The following is a 15,988-nucleotide window of genomic DNA, read 5'->3' as shown; positions in this document are numbered from 1 at the left end:
AGGACAGGTTGCGTTACCTGGGCGTGAATTGACGTCTTTGGTCACGATAATATGGCCATCTCAATGTAGAATTGATGAGTCCTGGATACCATAGAAGCATTGGGAGCGTTTTTGAGAGGTGGTGAGGGAGGGGGGGGGGTTGTTATACTTTGGCGGGTATGCATATCGTGTTTATCATCAAATTGCGGAGGTGTACTGTGATATATACTCTATACTCTACTCACTATGTAAGTAACGGACAATGAAGTCACGGCTTTTTTTTGACCGGCTCGCTTGAAATGTCCGTGTAATCGTCCAGACCTCCATAACACTGAGCACACATACAGACAGGTAGGGGTTCCGAGTTTGCATCCTTGCTCCAACACAGCTCGCAATTTCAAGTTTATGCACTGACTTGCATACTTTCTCTATTTTTATCAAATCCAGGTTTTTTTCTCCATAACGCCAGATTTCAAAACACCAACCCCCTCCCCCATCCCGTGTCTGAGGCAGGTTTCAGGATTTTACTTCCAACTGGTTTGCGGGCAGCGGGGTCGAAGACATGAATACGCGGATAGGATGTGCCGTTATATACCCGACAGGGAATACAAACAGAAACAAGAATACCACACAGCTCCAGCTACCAGATGGAGATGACACGGAGAATCGACACCGAAGGGGGGAGAAAAACAAAAGAGTGACAGAATACAGAAGGGTATATCAAACAAGTAGGACACTGTATGATGTGTTAGTTAGTATGTAGACTATTTTTGAAGGTACTTGCCGGAATAAACTTACGCATTAACACATCCGTCATTCTCGCAGTTATTTGTAATTTGTGCCCATTTACCCCATACCACCTTTCCTCCAGTGGTGACAAGCCCTAGCTCGGACACATTGACTTCGATGATCGTTCCTTTCGTCAAAACTCCCAGTTGTGTATACATCGGGCTTTGCGGGTTCTTTTTCACACTAATAATGGGCAGTTGGACAGTGACTGCAAGTTCTGGGTGAGTAACATTTGCTTTTTTGTATCGGAGACCCATAGGGCGAATGAATCGTTCGTATTTGACCGGTCGACGGGTGAAATCAGCTCCAACGAAGGTAGGCTTGGTTACCATTCTCTTCCACCCTTTTTTCTGGATTTTCTTTCCCGTCTTGACAACTTTGAACATCTCCTCTTCACTTATACCCTTGACTTTGGGTAACGGAACGGAGAACTTCGCTGCCTTCTCAGCACGTTTATCTTTGATGGCACTGGATAAAGCTTTCGCAGTGGTAGGTTGAGAGCGATCAAGAAGATAATTTGGTAGTGGTGTGGACGACGGCTCGCTTGGTTCGCCTGATGACTTGACATTCCGTTCCTCTTGCGCTTTGATGCGTTTTCGCATCTGGATCTTTTCTGCATGACGTTTCTTATGAAAGAGCTTGGCTCGCAGGCCTTTGAGGTTTTGGGAGTCCTGTGATTGCTTGTGCGATTCACGGGCAATACGTTTTCGGGTCCGCTCCTCGTGGTCGAGGCTGTATTCCATGTTAGCCAAAGCACAAGAACTGTCCCATGAAGGCGCCCCGCTTGAGCCTTTAGATCAATCTACTGGTATAGCGCATGCCCCAGCTTGAAGAAATGTTATAACATACCGGCGACCATGTTGCTTCTGCCATCTTTCGATATACCTGCACGCAGTGACATTAGTTATATATACCGTGGAGGGAGGGAACCTGGAGCACGAACTCGTTTTGAGGCTATCAAATAAACAATATTAGTAATTTTATCCAGAATATATTAAACGCATCAGAGAGCAGAGATATCGTCAACTTACCATCTTGGACTCTTGGTGCCGTCCTGCGTCTGCTTTACTTTACCCTCTCAGCGGCTTGCTTGAATTTCGTTAAATCAATATTTTTTCCTCTATCGATCGATAAGGGTCCCACGTGATCGTAACTTTGAGATCACATGACATATCTATGCCCGAAATTTCTCTCTACGAAAACGAGCGACAACGAAGAAGCAGAAGAGCAGAGACGGTCGATTGCGGATTCAATTGAACATCCACGTCTCCAGCCAGGCGCCGACAAGATGTTCTCAAGGGCTGTTCTGCGGAGCGCTCGTGAACTACGGACAACTTCATCTATTCCTCCAAGTGCATCACTCCTTTTTGCCAGCAATCGATGTCTTCACCAAGCTACGGCCGGCTCCCAATTCAAAGCTACACAGCCCGAAATACCTCCGCAAGGGCAGACACAAAACACTGAACGATTCTCTCATCTTCCCACCGGCTCTATTCCAGAGGTGGCTTCTATCTCGATTCCTTCTGCGAAGCCAGCAGTACCACCTACTTTCACCAGCCCTCTAGAGCTCACACCCGCAATTACGGCCCTTCTCCCCGACCTTGCAACTCAGCCTTCACACTATATAACCGCCCATCTACATGCACGACCATATCTGCTTACGGCGGGTGATACCCTTCGACTACCGTTTCGCATGCCAAATGTCCAAGCCGGAGACGTGCTACGGTTAAATAGAGCGTCAAATATTGGCTCACGAGACTTCACTCTGAAGGGTGCTCCTTATCTGGACGAAAGACTTTTCGAATGCCGAGTGCGCGTAATGGGAGTCGAGGCTGAGCCATTGCGGATCAAGGAGAAGACGAAGAGACGACAGAGACATGTTCAGCGAGTTAAGAGCAAACACAAGTACACTATATTGAAGGTGGTGAATGTCAGAGTCAAGCAGCTTGACGAGCTTCTCGCAGAGGGAGCGAAGATAGTGGGCCAGTGAAGTGCAGGTCCAGCCTTTGAGCATTTGTATGTCCATTAGACAAGGGGGATATTATACGCCGAGATGCAGCTTGCATCCCGTGCTTTTTGCTAGGTATCAGTCAGGTGTTGGAAACGGCGGGAAGAATACTGATTTTCTGCCTTGTGTATTTTATTAAGCATACTGTACAATATCCCATGTTGGAAGGTTTTCATCCTTTACACTTCTGTGACGAATAAATTATTATCTTAATAAAATCCATGAGGAGTTAAAACGTCGACGTAAAAAAAATATGAGCGAGAGAAGCAAAGTAGGTATACAGAATCATTATTGTAAGTTAAATGAAAAGTCCGTAGCGGCGTGGTGGTATAAGCGATCCCCAATAATAAGCAAAAACAGAGAGGATATAGAACTATAAAACAAGTCAAGTCGAACAAGGCTCCAACGCAGCAGTAAATCCCAAAGCCACCAACTACTCCTGGAAATGAATACATCACGTAGCAGACCAATTGAACTCCAGCATCAAAAGTATCCCAATCTTTTTATTAAAACAAGCCAGTGGAATAAGCACAGAGAACTCATGAATTGTATCCCTGTTCAGCTGAGGCCTGCAGCTTCTGGAAGAGCCCGGCAGACCATCCAATTACTTCTTCGTCCTTTGGGATGCCATGTAAGCGGCAATGACTGACTATCTTCGTCATTGCCATTCCAAGAGCTTCCTGAGTGACGGGCACAGCGCCCTCGGGGTAAGCGGGTGGATATATAAAAGGATCTGACCTATCCAAAAGCTGCGTTGTGGTTGGGCGGAGGGTAGGATCTCTTTGAAGGCACTTCTTGAGAGTGCGGATGAGGCTGGGTGGAATGACTGCACCACCAACTCCAGTAGAAGGGTATTCAATCGCCACTTTCGGGTTGGCAATACATAGGACGCGTTCCATTTGTTTTGCCAGATGGCCAAAGGGGGCGCGGCCGTATGCCATTTGGTATAAGATACAGCTCAGGCTCCATACATCACTGGGCTTTCCGATTTTCATTATCTTACCAGCGGAGGATGGAAGACCAATGGTAGCATTGTAGTCAATGATGGCCTCGGGGGCCATATAATTCGGGGTACCAACTTGATGTTCTCTGTGGACGTTGACGGTGTGATCCTCGATGGTATCAGCAATGCCAAAATCAATCAATTTTAGCTTCGCTTTCACCAAGAGGAAGTTTGCTGGTTTCAAATCGGCGTGGACAATGTCATACTCGTGTACTGCCTGCACACATTCCAGCATTTCCTTCCAATAAAACCGTGCAAATGCCGGGTCAAAGACCGAGTCCTCCGCATTTACTTTCAGTCTTATCACAGTGTGGAGGTCGGATTCTCCCATTTCCATGAGGACGCTAAGTGTCTCCTTTTCTTCGTTTATCTCATAATCAAGTAGTCGTACTACTCGTTCGACCTTCTCCAGCTTTTTGAGCAAATCAATCTCGCCCTTGTATCCTGCAAGGTTCGTTGGATCGACATGTTCTAGATTTACCCTCTTCAGAGCAAATATTTTGCAATTTTCTGCCATAACTCTATACACTCGCGAGCTTCCACCCCGACCAATACAGTCTAGTCGGGTATACGCCTTATGATTGACAGTCACTATTGCTTTCTTGCGTCGAGAGCTCGACGAGGACGCTGCCCCTGCTGCTGCTGTAGCCGTTTCAAGCACAGTCATCTTTGGGGGAGGAGGAGGTGCTCTATGAGGAGTTGGGACATTGGTGCTCATGCTTCCTAGTGGTTTTCTATCAGGATCCTGCGGCGTGGACTTATGTGAATGCCGGTACAGATCTTGTTTAATGGCTGGCTTGTCGACTCTATCAAGCATGTCAAAATGTTGGGCTTTGGATTTCTTGAAAGTTGGTGGTGGCTCATTTTCTTGTTCACGATTTGCAGGAAATTGGGATGGTGGAGGAATATGATACGACTGAATGTCAGCGGGAGGCACTGACTCCTTTGGGTTTGACCTTGACATCACCCCAAGACCTGGGGTTGGGTATACAGGGCTCGATACACGGGGAGCTTTTGGCTTGCTTTCCCTGTTATACGACCCATCGTGGTAAGGCGGTTGATGAGGTGGAGTATGGATTTCCACTGGAGAAGGTTGTCGCTGATCCAATCCGGCAGGCGAGTGTTTTCTGCCTACAGAGTTTTCCAAGGCTGCTAATGAAGGGCTGTGTCCTTGCAGTCTTTCTCCCCTTTCAGCATCTGAATCTCCTGCTTGTTCCTCGTTCTCGAAGCACTGTCGCTCTTCGCTGCGTCGAGGTAGCATTCCTCTGCGGGCAGGGCCATTCAAAAATTCACCGGTCAGCTTCCCCACACGCTTCACCCGAATCGAGCTTTGCATTCCCACAACCTCGTCACTTTTCCTTGGTCTGAACATGCTTCGTGGCCCTGCCCTCTCGCCAGAAACACCGGCATGATCCTTGGATGCATGAGTCCTATGCCTTAGAGGAGAGTGCGATTCGTATTGACTCTCATCATGTTTGGTCCTGTACTCACGATCAGGTGAAGCTCTTGGGGACGGGGTTTGATTGCTTGACCGAGACCGTGATACGCGGACCACGCGCTGTCGAGGAGCTGGGGTAATAAGGTCGCTTCCATCGTTTCTGCTAGTACTCGTAGCACTGGAGGCGCCTCCTTGGCTTTCGCCTTTTCGCGAAGATGATGAGGTTTCACTACCGCGAGGTGAATTCCCGTCCCATTTCCTGCTGGACGAATCTTTTTGTAGTATTGAGGCTCCATTCCTCTTTTCCTGGGGTAGGGAGTCCGTGAGGATAGCGAGAACAGACTTGCTAAAGGCAATGGGTTCTGGAGCCTCGTCATCCGAACTATCGCCAAGCGCGATGGTATCTGCATGCGCCGCGCGAGATTTCGTGTCTGTCCTCGATTGTAGTATGCTTGGGTGCTCTGAATTGTAGTTCCATTGCGATCCTGTCTCGTAGCTTGGGTGGGATGCGACGCGTGAACTGGGAACAAATCTGCGGTGGCCCGTCGGCAGCGGGGTCGGAGAAGCCATGGCAGTCAGTGTAGACGGGATGCTCTATGCATCGATCGATAATTCCTTGCGGTTTCCTGTCTCCTCTGCCTTTGCGTAGAGCCGTCGACGTTGTTCGTCGTGGAGCCTTTTTCGAGGTTTTCCTGGAAGTTGATGTTGAGGACGCTCACGTGAACGGCGGTAAACGAAGCGTTTCCACAGCAACAGCGCCAAAGTTGCTATCAAAGAGGATACATAGATAGGACGGTAGGGGGCGATATATAGCAGGGCGTATGATATAAATTCACAGCTTACTGACTTGGGGAGGGCTACAGGTCGCAGGGCGATAGCAGTACGCTAGGTAGTTACTTGGATTTTGAACTTATGGTATTGCGGGGGCCTTACAAATGGCGATACAGTGCATCCATTCCCTAGATGATCTTCCGAATAAAGACAGTAGCAAATGGGCGAATAAAGATAGAGGAAAAGACATAGCTAGCGCCTGGATGGTGAGAAGAAGCAAGGGAGAAGCCCTTGGCTAGGCGAGCAAGAGTACGACTGAACAAGCACTGCCATCGTTGTGCTCACCGAGTGGTTAGGATGCTTTGGTAGCCGCCTTCTCTGCACTCATCCTCCGCATGGCGATGACTTTCTCCTTGAGAAGCCGTTCTCGAAGCTCAGTCGAGGTAAGCCGTGATGCAGGACGCTGTGATGGACGCTGTCAAATACCCAGTCAGCAGTCCGGATAGGAAGATAGCATGTTCATGCATATAAAACACCGTTGATAAATTCCACTGAAGGGAAAGGGGGTAAACAATACCAACATGTTTATTGACCCACCTCGTCAGTAGCTGGAGGCCTATCCGGTGTGTCATTATCTTTAGCAGCTTTATCTTGAGCGGGTTGAGGGGAACTTCTGGCAGTTTCTCCATCTGAATCAGCTATTCTCTGTCGCTTTTGAGCAGGTGGTGAAGGGGCAGAACTGTTCTTGCGCGACCTGCGTCCAGCTGGGGCATATCTTTCAATAGATTGATGCCTCCGCCGGCCACTGCGGCTGCGGCTGCGGCTGCGGCTACGTGAGCTGCTCGTCGATGACCTGCTGCTGGTCGACCGCTGTCTTCGGCGGTATCTTCCGCGGCTTCGACTCCGGCTTCGCGTTCGATGGCGACTGCGGCTGCGACTGCGGCTACGGCTGCGGCTAAGCCGGCGGTGGTCGTGACTTCTGCGATCTTTAGCAATATCAGCTCTAGGTACATCACGTCTAGACCCTTGTTGGTACAAAGGGGATCTCCTCCGAGGGCGCCGACTTCTCCGATCACCCTCGCTACTTGACCTCGACGGAGATCGTGATGAAGATGCACGACGGGATCTCGAAGCCCGATTACTAGCAGGGGGTGGAGAGATAGAGCTTCCGCTTCTCGATCTTCTCCGTCTTCTTCTGGACGGCGAGCGGCTTGGGGACCTGGAGTCGTCATCATGGGTCGGGCTGCGGGCTCGTTTCCAGCCACGGTCACGGTCACGGTCACGGTCACCTCTATAAGGTGAGCGAGAGCTGCTGGTCGAACGCCGCCGCCTTCTTTCGGGAGACCTCCTATCCCGTCGACGGTCCCGAACTGGCGAGACAGAGCGTGATGGTGACCGGGACGGCGAAGTAGAGGGCTGTCTCGACGGGCGGCGCCCTCTATGATCATCTCGTCTATAGCTTCTACCACCGCTGGGAACGTAGATATCTGCTCCCCGGCGAGGTGTATCTCGGTAAACCGGTGGGCTTCGTCTCCGTCGATGAGGCGAGGGAGAATCTCTGCTGTCGTACCGATCAGCTCCACGAGCAGGGCCACCGCGGCCTCTTCTGCCACGGCCACGATCCTCTCTCTCTCTCCGCCGGATTCTCTCTAGGTCTCGTTCTCTGGCCTGCTCGGCTTCTGCCCGGCGGCGTGCTTCTTCCGCGGCAGCCTGCGTCTGACAGTTAGCTCACATATATTCCTCGACACGTAGCTAACAAATATCTTAAGAACTATGACAAAAACCAACCTGTTCCTGCATCAACTCCAGCTTCTTCGCCTCCAGCAACTCTTTGGGGACACCTTGGGGGCTATCCTGCGCGCTGAGGCAGAGGTTCCATAGATCCTTGCAGAATTTCGCTGTATCTTTCTCCAGGAAACCGGTAAGATTGATCTGTAGATGTTTTATGTTCGGCTACAACGACACGCACACACGCACACACAGTTAGCCCATCAAACTCAACCCGGAGGAGGGAAACTAGCAAACGAGAATCTGTCTGTCCACGTACAAATCGCGAGCCCTCGAGGAGGTTGAAGCAGAGCTCGATAACGACGTCGTCCTCGTTCCCCAGGATATCAGATATCCGCTCTGCAATCCATCTAGACACGAGACATTAGCACACCGGCCTGGACACAAGGATAATGGACGCTGGCTCACTCACTTCTTCATGACCTCGATGTTGACTTTGGTCATGTCCACCTTTTTCGCAAACTCCGGCGGAAATTTGGTCGTCTTCAGCAGTTTGGCGTCCATGATCGCGGCTCTTGCAGTAGCAGATCCTCAGTAGCCACCGCTGCCGCCGTCTCTGCAACTCCTTTTCGCTTCTGTCTCTTCGCCGCTGCTGCTTGTCTCTGTGGTTATCTTTTTGCTGCCTTTTGGCGCTCTTCGGGATCCGCCATGGAAATGGATTGGATCCATCCACCCAGTTCCATCGATTCCATGTGAGAGGCGGAGAAACAAACGACCGAGAGTTTTCGATATCCCATTCCAGGCTAACTAGATCCGCCATGGAACCAAAGTTACGACTATCAAAACTGCAAAACATCGACAGATCGAAACATCCGCCTTGCTTCTGGCTGAATCCACAGGCAAAGATCTTCTTTGCTCGTATCTCCGGAGAACTGCTATCTGCTTTCTCCATGGTGATTCCCTTCTTATCAAATGGCCATTGCTCCATGACTCGGCCTGCTATAATGCGCATTGGCAAGGCGATGCCTTTTTGGAGCACGCCGAGGACACCTCGCCCGGCCTAGTTCAGCCTCTCAAGCCGTGATATTGCTCTTTGCCGTGCGCACTGCATATCTTGGACCGCAGCATTCCTAGTCTGGCCTAGTCGGGTCACTGTTTGTCTGGGAAACCCTTGCTAGAAGACTGATAGATATACAAAACGAAGGCGTCCAACTTCATGCCCGACATGGTTGTGCTTCTACACAGAACCCCGTATGCCGACTGTACGGCATGATGAATGATACCCCTAAGTGGCCCTTTTGCCATACAAGGCCAAAGCCACGTCGAAATACTCTCCCTGGCAGTCCTCCGTGGAATGCATGCCGGAATTTTGTCCGCAGTTGCGACTTGCTAACCCCTGGATATATACGAGTTGCATGTGTGTAGTGGCGGCTGGATATACCAAGAATATAGGTGCTGTACTGACTGACAGAGAGCGCACCCAGCAATTGAGCCATATTTAATCCAGTTCCCTGTTCTTTTCGTCTTCATATATCTGTGTTTATCTGCAGTTCGTTCATTCATTTTGTCAGACTAGATTTCCCCAACCGGCGATTCCTCTCTTCTTTGTCAACCCAGAATGCTCAAACAAGGTCTATACCATCTCCTGGCTTCCCAGCTATTTGGTGCATTGGTCCTGGCGAACGGTCGTGTGTCTATCGATCAGGCAGAGGAATATGGCAGTCAGCGAGAGTGTTCTCAGAACTTGTGTTTCGAGGGCTCACTCGGTAGCAACCGGATTGGCTCCGAGCTAGGCTGTCATCCTCCCCTTATGGATGACTGTTTCTGTCGCCTGGACTTGCAGGCATCAGCTACGTCTTTCTTGTCATCGTGTGTGAACAAATACTGCGAGAGTAATACCATAGACCTAACTCATGCTATCAATATCTACACGGGATACTGTGCCAATGCCGGATACCCAAGCGGTGGCGCAACCCCATCTTCAAGCTCATCCAGACAGACAACGACCGAAAGTATTGTGTTTATATATCTGAATTTGCATATTCTTCCCCCGATCCGTTTCAAGTCCCGAGTAACTGATTGTTATACTATCAGAAACCCCAACACAGACCCACACTGTGCCAGTTCGCTCCTCTTCATGGGAGACACAACCATCCACCGGCACCAGTAAACGGAGCTCTCTGTCCGTTACTCCCTCTACTGAGCCGACGTCGGGATCCAACTCACCCAATAGCATAAACCCACCTGCAAAAGACGAAGATAAACTACGAAGCGGAGATATTGCAGGCATCGTTGTCGGTATACTCGGCTTCCTCGCAACGGTTGCCGGGTGTATTTCTCTTATAGGATGCTTAAAAACAAGAAACAGCGCCAGGCAATGTCCCCAGAAGTGGCTTATGTCTATTGAGACATAGTCATGAGCCGATGGACTTGGGTACTATCAGTTTTTAATGCCAGCGTTATAGATAACAAAGTCATACTGGAGTCCACTGCGTTTATTTCTATACAAAATAGCCTTTAATGCCCGATATGCCAATATTTCAGCCATACCACTTTTGACAGCTGAATGCATGACTAGATTAATAAAGTCAACTTATCAAATCCTCACCGCGACAGGTATATCCTCAAGCAAATGGCTTCACTGATAACTGCCACGCATCATTTGTAAAGAGTGTTTCCCGCGAAGAAATCCTGTGCATCAGGATCGTCCCAGCTTCGCCAACACGGCATCCACGTCCATCCGGGCCTGTTGAAGCGCAGCGTCTACTCCACCATTCTGGTAGATGTGATGCTCCTTCATGTTTCTATGCAGTTCAATGAGCTCTGTCGCTCTCTGAACGTCCTGGTTCTGAGACCGGCCATGAGTCTGCTCGACTTTATGGGTGTTGACCAAAGCGAGCGCATCTGCGTGATCCTATGCACCTGTTAGCATCCGCCAGATAGTTAACAAAAAGTCACAGACGACCACATACGCAAGCTCGCAGTGACGCGAGGTCAGAAAGGACTCCGGCAACCTGCATCTGTCGCCTGATTCTGGTATTTGATATCGTATTTAGAATGTTCTTTTGCTCTTTAGCTGTGCTTCTCAATTAAACAGGCTCCGAGCTGCAACCTAGCTGCCAGCGGATCAACTTGTTGCCCGGCATGTCCAGTGGGAGCCCCATCGAAACTTGGCCTCGCCTCGGCAATTGGCTCTCCGCAGCTTCAAGGAGTGAACGAGAAGGCCATTAGACCAGCCATGGCTTCTATCAGGGCAAACTGCAGGAAGATCGTCTGCATAGGCCGGAATTATGCGTATGTTGCTTTATCTCCCTTCTTCTTTGGCCAAACTGCTAACCAGTTAACTAATTCCTTGCCAGTGACCACATCGCCGAATTGAACAACTCCAAGCCGAAGCAGCCATTCTTCTTCCTCAAGCCTCCTTCGTCTCTCCTCATACCAGGGGCCGGTCCCGTCCTTCGTCCCAAGGGCGTCAAACTCCATTATGAAGTTGAGCTAGGCCTGATCATGGGCTCCAGACTGCGAGACCATGACCCAAAAGATGTCAAAGGCGCTTTAGACTCTATTGCAGGCAAGCTATAACTATACAATGCACCAAACAAACATGCTGGCACGAGTTACTCACCTTGGCTTCCATTGTCAATAGGATATGTCGTTGCAATTGATATGACTGCTCGAAATGTGCAGGATTCAGCCAAACGCGCCGGCCTGCCGTGGTCAATCGCAAAGGGCTTCGATACCTTCTCGCCCATCAGCTCACTTATCTCCAAATCAGCCATTCCGGACCCGCATAATGCTACTCTCCATCTTGAAGTTGATGGTGTGTCGAAACAACTGGATAACACGGGGCTGATGATCTATAAGATACCGCGCCAACTTGCTGATATCTCACGGGTGATGACCTTGGATCTTGGCGACTTGGTCCTGACCGGTACGCCTAAGGGTGTAGGGGAAGTGACCAACGGCCAGGTCATGACGGCTGGTATCAGAGTTGGCGGGAAGGAGATCGAAGAAGGGCGACTCGAGGTCATGGTCAAGGACCGAGAAGGAAGATATGAGTTTGCGGAGAACTGATTAAAGATATTGTTAATCGCAACGTCTTCGTCTTCTATTTGACATGAAGGTTTGATCTATTTGTATATATTGTCATTTGTCTCATACTTATCATCTTCAGGACAAAATAGGATAGACTACCAGACATGTTCCATCCTACGTCCAGCAGCTTGCTAACCGCTTTCTTCATCTGTCGGCCAAACGACCGAAATTACTCGCCGTCTCTTTTTCTTCGTTCCCTCCGTTGGCTTTACCGCTTTCATTTCTGCTTCTGTATCTATACCTTCTTTGTGACTGTTCAGTCGTCTGACCACTTCCCCGAACTTGGTGCATGTCCAACGGTCGTACTTTTCAGGCATTTCTTTGGCCACCAGCCTTCGCAGGAGCGGATCGTTTAACCCTTTCCACAGAGCCATTGCTACCTGACTCTCATCATACCCCAGGGTTATATATGCCGGGCCCAGCTCAAGAAAGTCCGATAGCAGAATCGGCCCCTGCATAATTAACTCAGGAGGGTCCAGGCGGGTACCATTGGCTCTTGTGTGTACTGGGCGGTCAGTACCTCTTGTGTCAATACCGGTATTCACTGCGTTCCTGGGCTGCGCCAGTGGTTCTTCTATTGAGGTACAGTGGAGAGTTGATAATGGCTGTACATTGTCCTGCCAAACAATGACCGGTTGTGTTTCACGCTGGGGCAGAGGGTTTGGCTCTACCAATGTAGACTGCTCAATTTCAGGATTTAGGCATGCTTCATCCTGTAAAACCAGTGACAATGCTCTCTGTCTCGGTTGTAGGGTATCAACCTGCTGCTGCTGCTGCTGTCTTGATTCTATACCGAGTCAGACATATTCTATATGATACCATTGCAGCCAAAAACTCACCAGCAACAGCTACCTTGAAAGCTTCAACAATCTCATCCCTAATCCTCCCAATTTCCTCCCGAACCATCTCACTCGTCATCTCATAGTCTCTAGCGAAAGCGGTGCTCAATCTCTCGTCAATAATACCGAGTCTTTCACTCAGCTTATCCTCAACTGACCTCACCACCTTTTCGGCCTCTGCAGCTCTATCACGTCTCAATTGCTCAACCTCGCTCTTGAGATGGTCAATTTGCCCTGTGAACGCGTCTAATTTAGCCAGAAGAGAGTCATTAATTGCCGCGATGGAAGACTTCAGTGATGATTCTAGTTCTAATATCTGGGTGGAGAGTGCGTTTTGTTCACGGTGAAGCTGATGGGCCCAGAGGAGGGACGCTGGGGAAGAGATGTTTGGGTTCGGAGATTGCTTTGGCTGGATAATTGGTGCTAGGGAACTCGGTTGTTGGCCTTGAGATGACATTGTTGATGGTATGGGGGCTTATTGGTGTCTATGGTGAAGCGGACGGAAGTAGAGAGTGTGAGTTGTAGGTATCTAAGTACCTATGAAAACTCCACGTCCCATCTGAGAACCTCAGGACATCAACCACCGTTTTACGTGCAGCAGTACTAGAAGCCACGAGGCAAAGGTACAGGCATCTCAGTGCGAAATAGATGAAAGAGAAGATAAGTCAACTCCCATTTTTAGCTCTATCTATAGCAGAACGCACAAACATGCAGTATCGACTCGGTTGGGCAAAAAGGGGGAATCAGCAAGCAAAAGAAACCAAGACACCGTAAGATAACCACATAAATCATCATCTTAAGCAATTTCAGGCCCCCTCTTCTCTCCTTTTTTTCTTCGGTCTCTTCTGTCATTAGCCAGGAAAACATTTTGTATGGCCTGCAGCTTCATGCCTGGTGCCTTTTGCTCGTGTAGTGAAAACCCCATATTTGCCGGAATCAATCAGGGTAGCGCCATGGGTAGGAAAGAAGTAAGAGATGAAGGGAAATAGTAGAGAGATTCTCCTCGCAGACCTGTATTCCTCCCAGAAAATTTATCGGGCAGGAATTGCATGTCCATGCAAGGAGAAACAAACTGGAGGAATATCAGATACATGGACAAAAAAAAAGGAAAAAACTGGCATTTTGAAATGATAGCACACAAATGAGACACGGGCGACGCCCTCGAGACAAAGGAGTTGGATCGGCATACATTAACAGACCTATTCCGCCACACCTCTCATGTCGAAAGCCTTCGAAAAGGAATCATCAAGCCATGAAGAAAAGATTTTTTGAGAAGCAATGAAACTTTTGTACTGAACAACATGACTGCCAGTAGTACCCGTCATTCAGATTCAAAAGGCCGTCAAGAAACAGTGACATCATTCGTCGGAGATACCGTAAGGGAAGGGCATGATTGACTCTAAAGATGAAAGAAAAAAGGAGTTCTGGAAAGGGGTGGGTATGCCGAAAGTGAAAAAAAGAGATGTGATTAGATAAGATCTAGAAAGATAATTGTTAGTCTTTTTCCTCTTTCTGGGTCGCACGGAATTGGAAGGAAATAGCTTACCAGCAACGTTCATGGGCATCTCCTCAATCTGGGTGCTGTAGAACTGCTCGATCTCTCTCATCATGCGGACATCATCAGCGGTGACGAAGTTGATGGCAACACCCTTTCGGCCGAAACGACCACCACGACCAATACGATGGATGTAGTTCTCACGGTTAGCAGGCAAGTCGTAGTTGATAACCAAGGAGACCTGCTGAACGTCGATACCACGGGCAAGGAGATCGGTGGCAATGAGGACACGAGAAGAGCCGGAGCGGAACTCCTTCATGATGACATCACGCTGGGCCTGCTCCATGTCTCCGTGCATGGCGGAGACGGTGAAATCACGGGCCTGGAGCTTGTCGGTAAGCCAGTCGACCTTCCGGCGGGTGTTGCAGAAGATGACGGCCTGGGTGATGGTAACGGTCTCGTAGAGATCAGAGAGGGTGTCGAGCTTCCACTCTTCCTTCTCAACAGCAATGTAGAACTGCTTGATACCTTCAAGGGTAAGTTCGGCCTTCTTGACCAAGATGCGGACGGGGTCACGCATGAACTTGGTGGTGACCTCCAGGACGTCTGGGGGCATGGTAGCCGAGAGAAGGACGACCTGGGTGGACTGGGGCAGGAATTGGAAGATGTCGTAGATTTGCTCGGTGAAACCACGCTATCACATGCGTTAGCAACTGAAAGAAAACACTCTTGAGCTTAGATCACTAGGGTAACTAACAGAAAGCATCTCGTCGGCCTCGTCGAGGACGAACATCTTAATGTGGTCGGTCTTGAGGACACGGCGCTGGATCATGTCGTGGACACGGCCGGGGGTACCAACGACGACCTGGGGGCCGTCCTGGAGGGCCTTCATGTCCTCACGGACGTTGGTTCCACCGATACAGGCATGGCAATCGACGTTCATGAAGTCACCAATGGCGACGACGACCTTCTGGATCTGCTGGGCCAACTCACGGGTGGGAGCGAGGATAAGGGCCTGGCAAGCCTTGAGGTTGGTGTCGACCTTCTGGAGGGCCGAGATGGAGAAAGTAGCAGTCTTTCCAGTACCAGACTGGGCCTGGGCAATGACGTCGGAGCCTGTATAAGGGCGCATTAGCGGACGGCACACACGCGGGAACAGCTATGCGAGCTGGTGGTGGAAAACGTACCCTTGATGACTGGCATGATAGCACGCTGCTGGATAGCAGACGGGCGCTCGAAACCGTATGCATAGACACCTGGAGGTTTCGTGCGTCAGTTTGATGCGGCTCACTCGCTGCCTCGCTCAACTCCCCTCCCCCGCGCGGGCACGAGTCGGGATGGATTGTCACCACATACCTCGAAGCAACTCGCTGTTGAGGTTCATAGCATCGAACGAATCTGTGACTTCGTCATAGTTGGACTCGATCTGGCCTGTAGTCGCGAGTCAGCAATCCGTAATCCGTGATGGGCGAAATTTTCACTGCGCTGCACGGCTCCGTTGCTGGAGGCTCGCCACAGCGCCCCTCCCCCCGTCGCAACCAGAGCCAAACCAGCCGTGAAGCCGCAGTGAAGAGGGAAAAGAAGACATCTCTCGGTCCGTCTTACCATCAGGAATCTCCTCAAGTCCCTTGTCAGCCATGATTGCGGTTATAAGAGTAGAATGACCACGACGTGAGAGTCTGTGGTCAAGTTCGGAGGGGTCGAAAAGGACGACGAGGCGCCGGCGTGGAAGCTGAGTATTAAGATAGGAGACTAGAAACCTGGTGCTCTCTTGAAAGCACCGTCTGGATTTCTAGTAGTGAGTGTCTTCTCTTCTGCTGTTGACAGATAGTTACTATCTGTG

General features: G+C 49.9%; 8 protein-coding genes across 8 annotated transcripts; 3 read left to right on the top strand and 5 right to left on the bottom strand.

The window, feature by feature from the left end:
• Positions 1-773: 773 nt before the first annotated feature.
• ARB_00530 (uncharacterized protein) lies at positions 774-1,511 on the bottom strand (the record flags this gene model as incomplete). The annotated part of the gene is made up of 1 exon (XM_003013299.1): positions 774-1,511. One exon carries the CDS (start codon positions 1,509-1,511, stop codon positions 774-776), a length of 738 nt encoding a protein of 245 aa, XP_003013345.1.
• Positions 1,512-1,933: 422 nt separating this feature from the next.
• ARB_00529 (uncharacterized protein) lies at positions 1,934-2,758 on the top strand (the record flags this gene model as incomplete). The annotated part of the gene is made up of 1 exon (XM_003013298.1): positions 1,934-2,758. The coding sequence occupies one exon, from the start codon at positions 1,934-1,936 to the stop codon at positions 2,756-2,758; it is 825 nt and encodes a 274-aa protein (XP_003013344.1).
• Positions 2,759-3,315: 557 nt separating this feature from the next.
• ARB_00528 (checkpoint protein kinase, putative) lies at positions 3,316-5,787 on the bottom strand (the record flags this gene model as incomplete). Its single annotated transcript, XM_003013297.1, has 1 exon — positions 3,316-5,787. One exon carries the CDS (start codon positions 5,785-5,787, stop codon positions 3,316-3,318), a length of 2,472 nt encoding a protein of 823 aa, XP_003013343.1.
• An 899-nt stretch (positions 5,788-6,686) lies between these two features.
• ARB_00527 (uncharacterized protein) lies at positions 6,687-8,704 on the bottom strand (the record flags this gene model as incomplete). The annotated part of the gene is made up of 5 exons (XM_003013296.1): positions 6,687-7,637; positions 7,777-7,920; positions 7,970-8,126; positions 8,189-8,290; positions 8,319-8,704. 5 exons carry the CDS (start codon positions 8,702-8,704, stop codon positions 6,687-6,689), a joined length of 1,740 nt encoding a protein of 579 aa, XP_003013342.1.
• Positions 8,705-9,334: 630 nt separating this feature from the next.
• Positions 9,335-9,886, top strand: ARB_00526 (uncharacterized protein; the record flags this gene model as incomplete). The annotated part of the gene is made up of 1 exon (XM_003013295.1): positions 9,335-9,886. The coding sequence occupies one exon, from the start codon at positions 9,335-9,337 to the stop codon at positions 9,884-9,886; it is 552 nt and encodes a 183-aa protein (XP_003013341.1).
• Positions 9,887-10,504: 618 nt separating this feature from the next.
• Positions 10,505-11,790, top strand: ARB_00525 (uncharacterized protein; the record flags this gene model as incomplete). The annotated part of the gene is made up of 4 exons (XM_003013294.1): positions 10,505-10,640; positions 10,833-11,010; positions 11,076-11,287; positions 11,363-11,790. The coding sequence occupies 4 exons, from the start codon at positions 10,505-10,507 to the stop codon at positions 11,788-11,790; spliced, it is 954 nt and encodes a 317-aa protein (XP_003013340.1).
• A 152-nt stretch (positions 11,791-11,942) lies between these two features.
• On the bottom strand, positions 11,943-13,107 carry ARB_00524 (uncharacterized protein; the record flags this gene model as incomplete). Its single annotated transcript, XM_003013293.1, has 2 exons — positions 11,943-12,598; positions 12,651-13,107. 2 exons carry the CDS (start codon positions 13,105-13,107, stop codon positions 11,943-11,945), a joined length of 1,113 nt encoding a protein of 370 aa, XP_003013339.1.
• Positions 13,108-14,008: 901 nt separating this feature from the next.
• ARB_00523 (uncharacterized protein) lies at positions 14,009-15,784 on the bottom strand (the record flags this gene model as incomplete). Its single annotated transcript, XM_003013292.1, has 5 exons — positions 14,009-14,839; positions 14,903-15,261; positions 15,333-15,401; positions 15,502-15,576; positions 15,751-15,784. The coding sequence occupies 5 exons, from the start codon at positions 15,782-15,784 to the stop codon at positions 14,009-14,011; spliced, it is 1,368 nt and encodes a 455-aa protein (XP_003013338.1).
• Between the last annotated feature and the right edge of the window lie 204 nt (positions 15,785-15,988).

This window comes from Trichophyton benhamiae (genome assembly GCF_000151125.1).
Source record: "Trichophyton benhamiae CBS 112371 chromosome Unknown contig01356.0, whole genome shotgun sequence".
Lineage (NCBI taxonomy): Eukaryota > Fungi > Ascomycota > Eurotiomycetes > Onygenales > Arthrodermataceae > Trichophyton > Trichophyton benhamiae.
The sequence above is the reverse complement of the archived record's forward strand: the minus strand, read 5'-3'. Positions and strand labels throughout refer to the sequence as shown.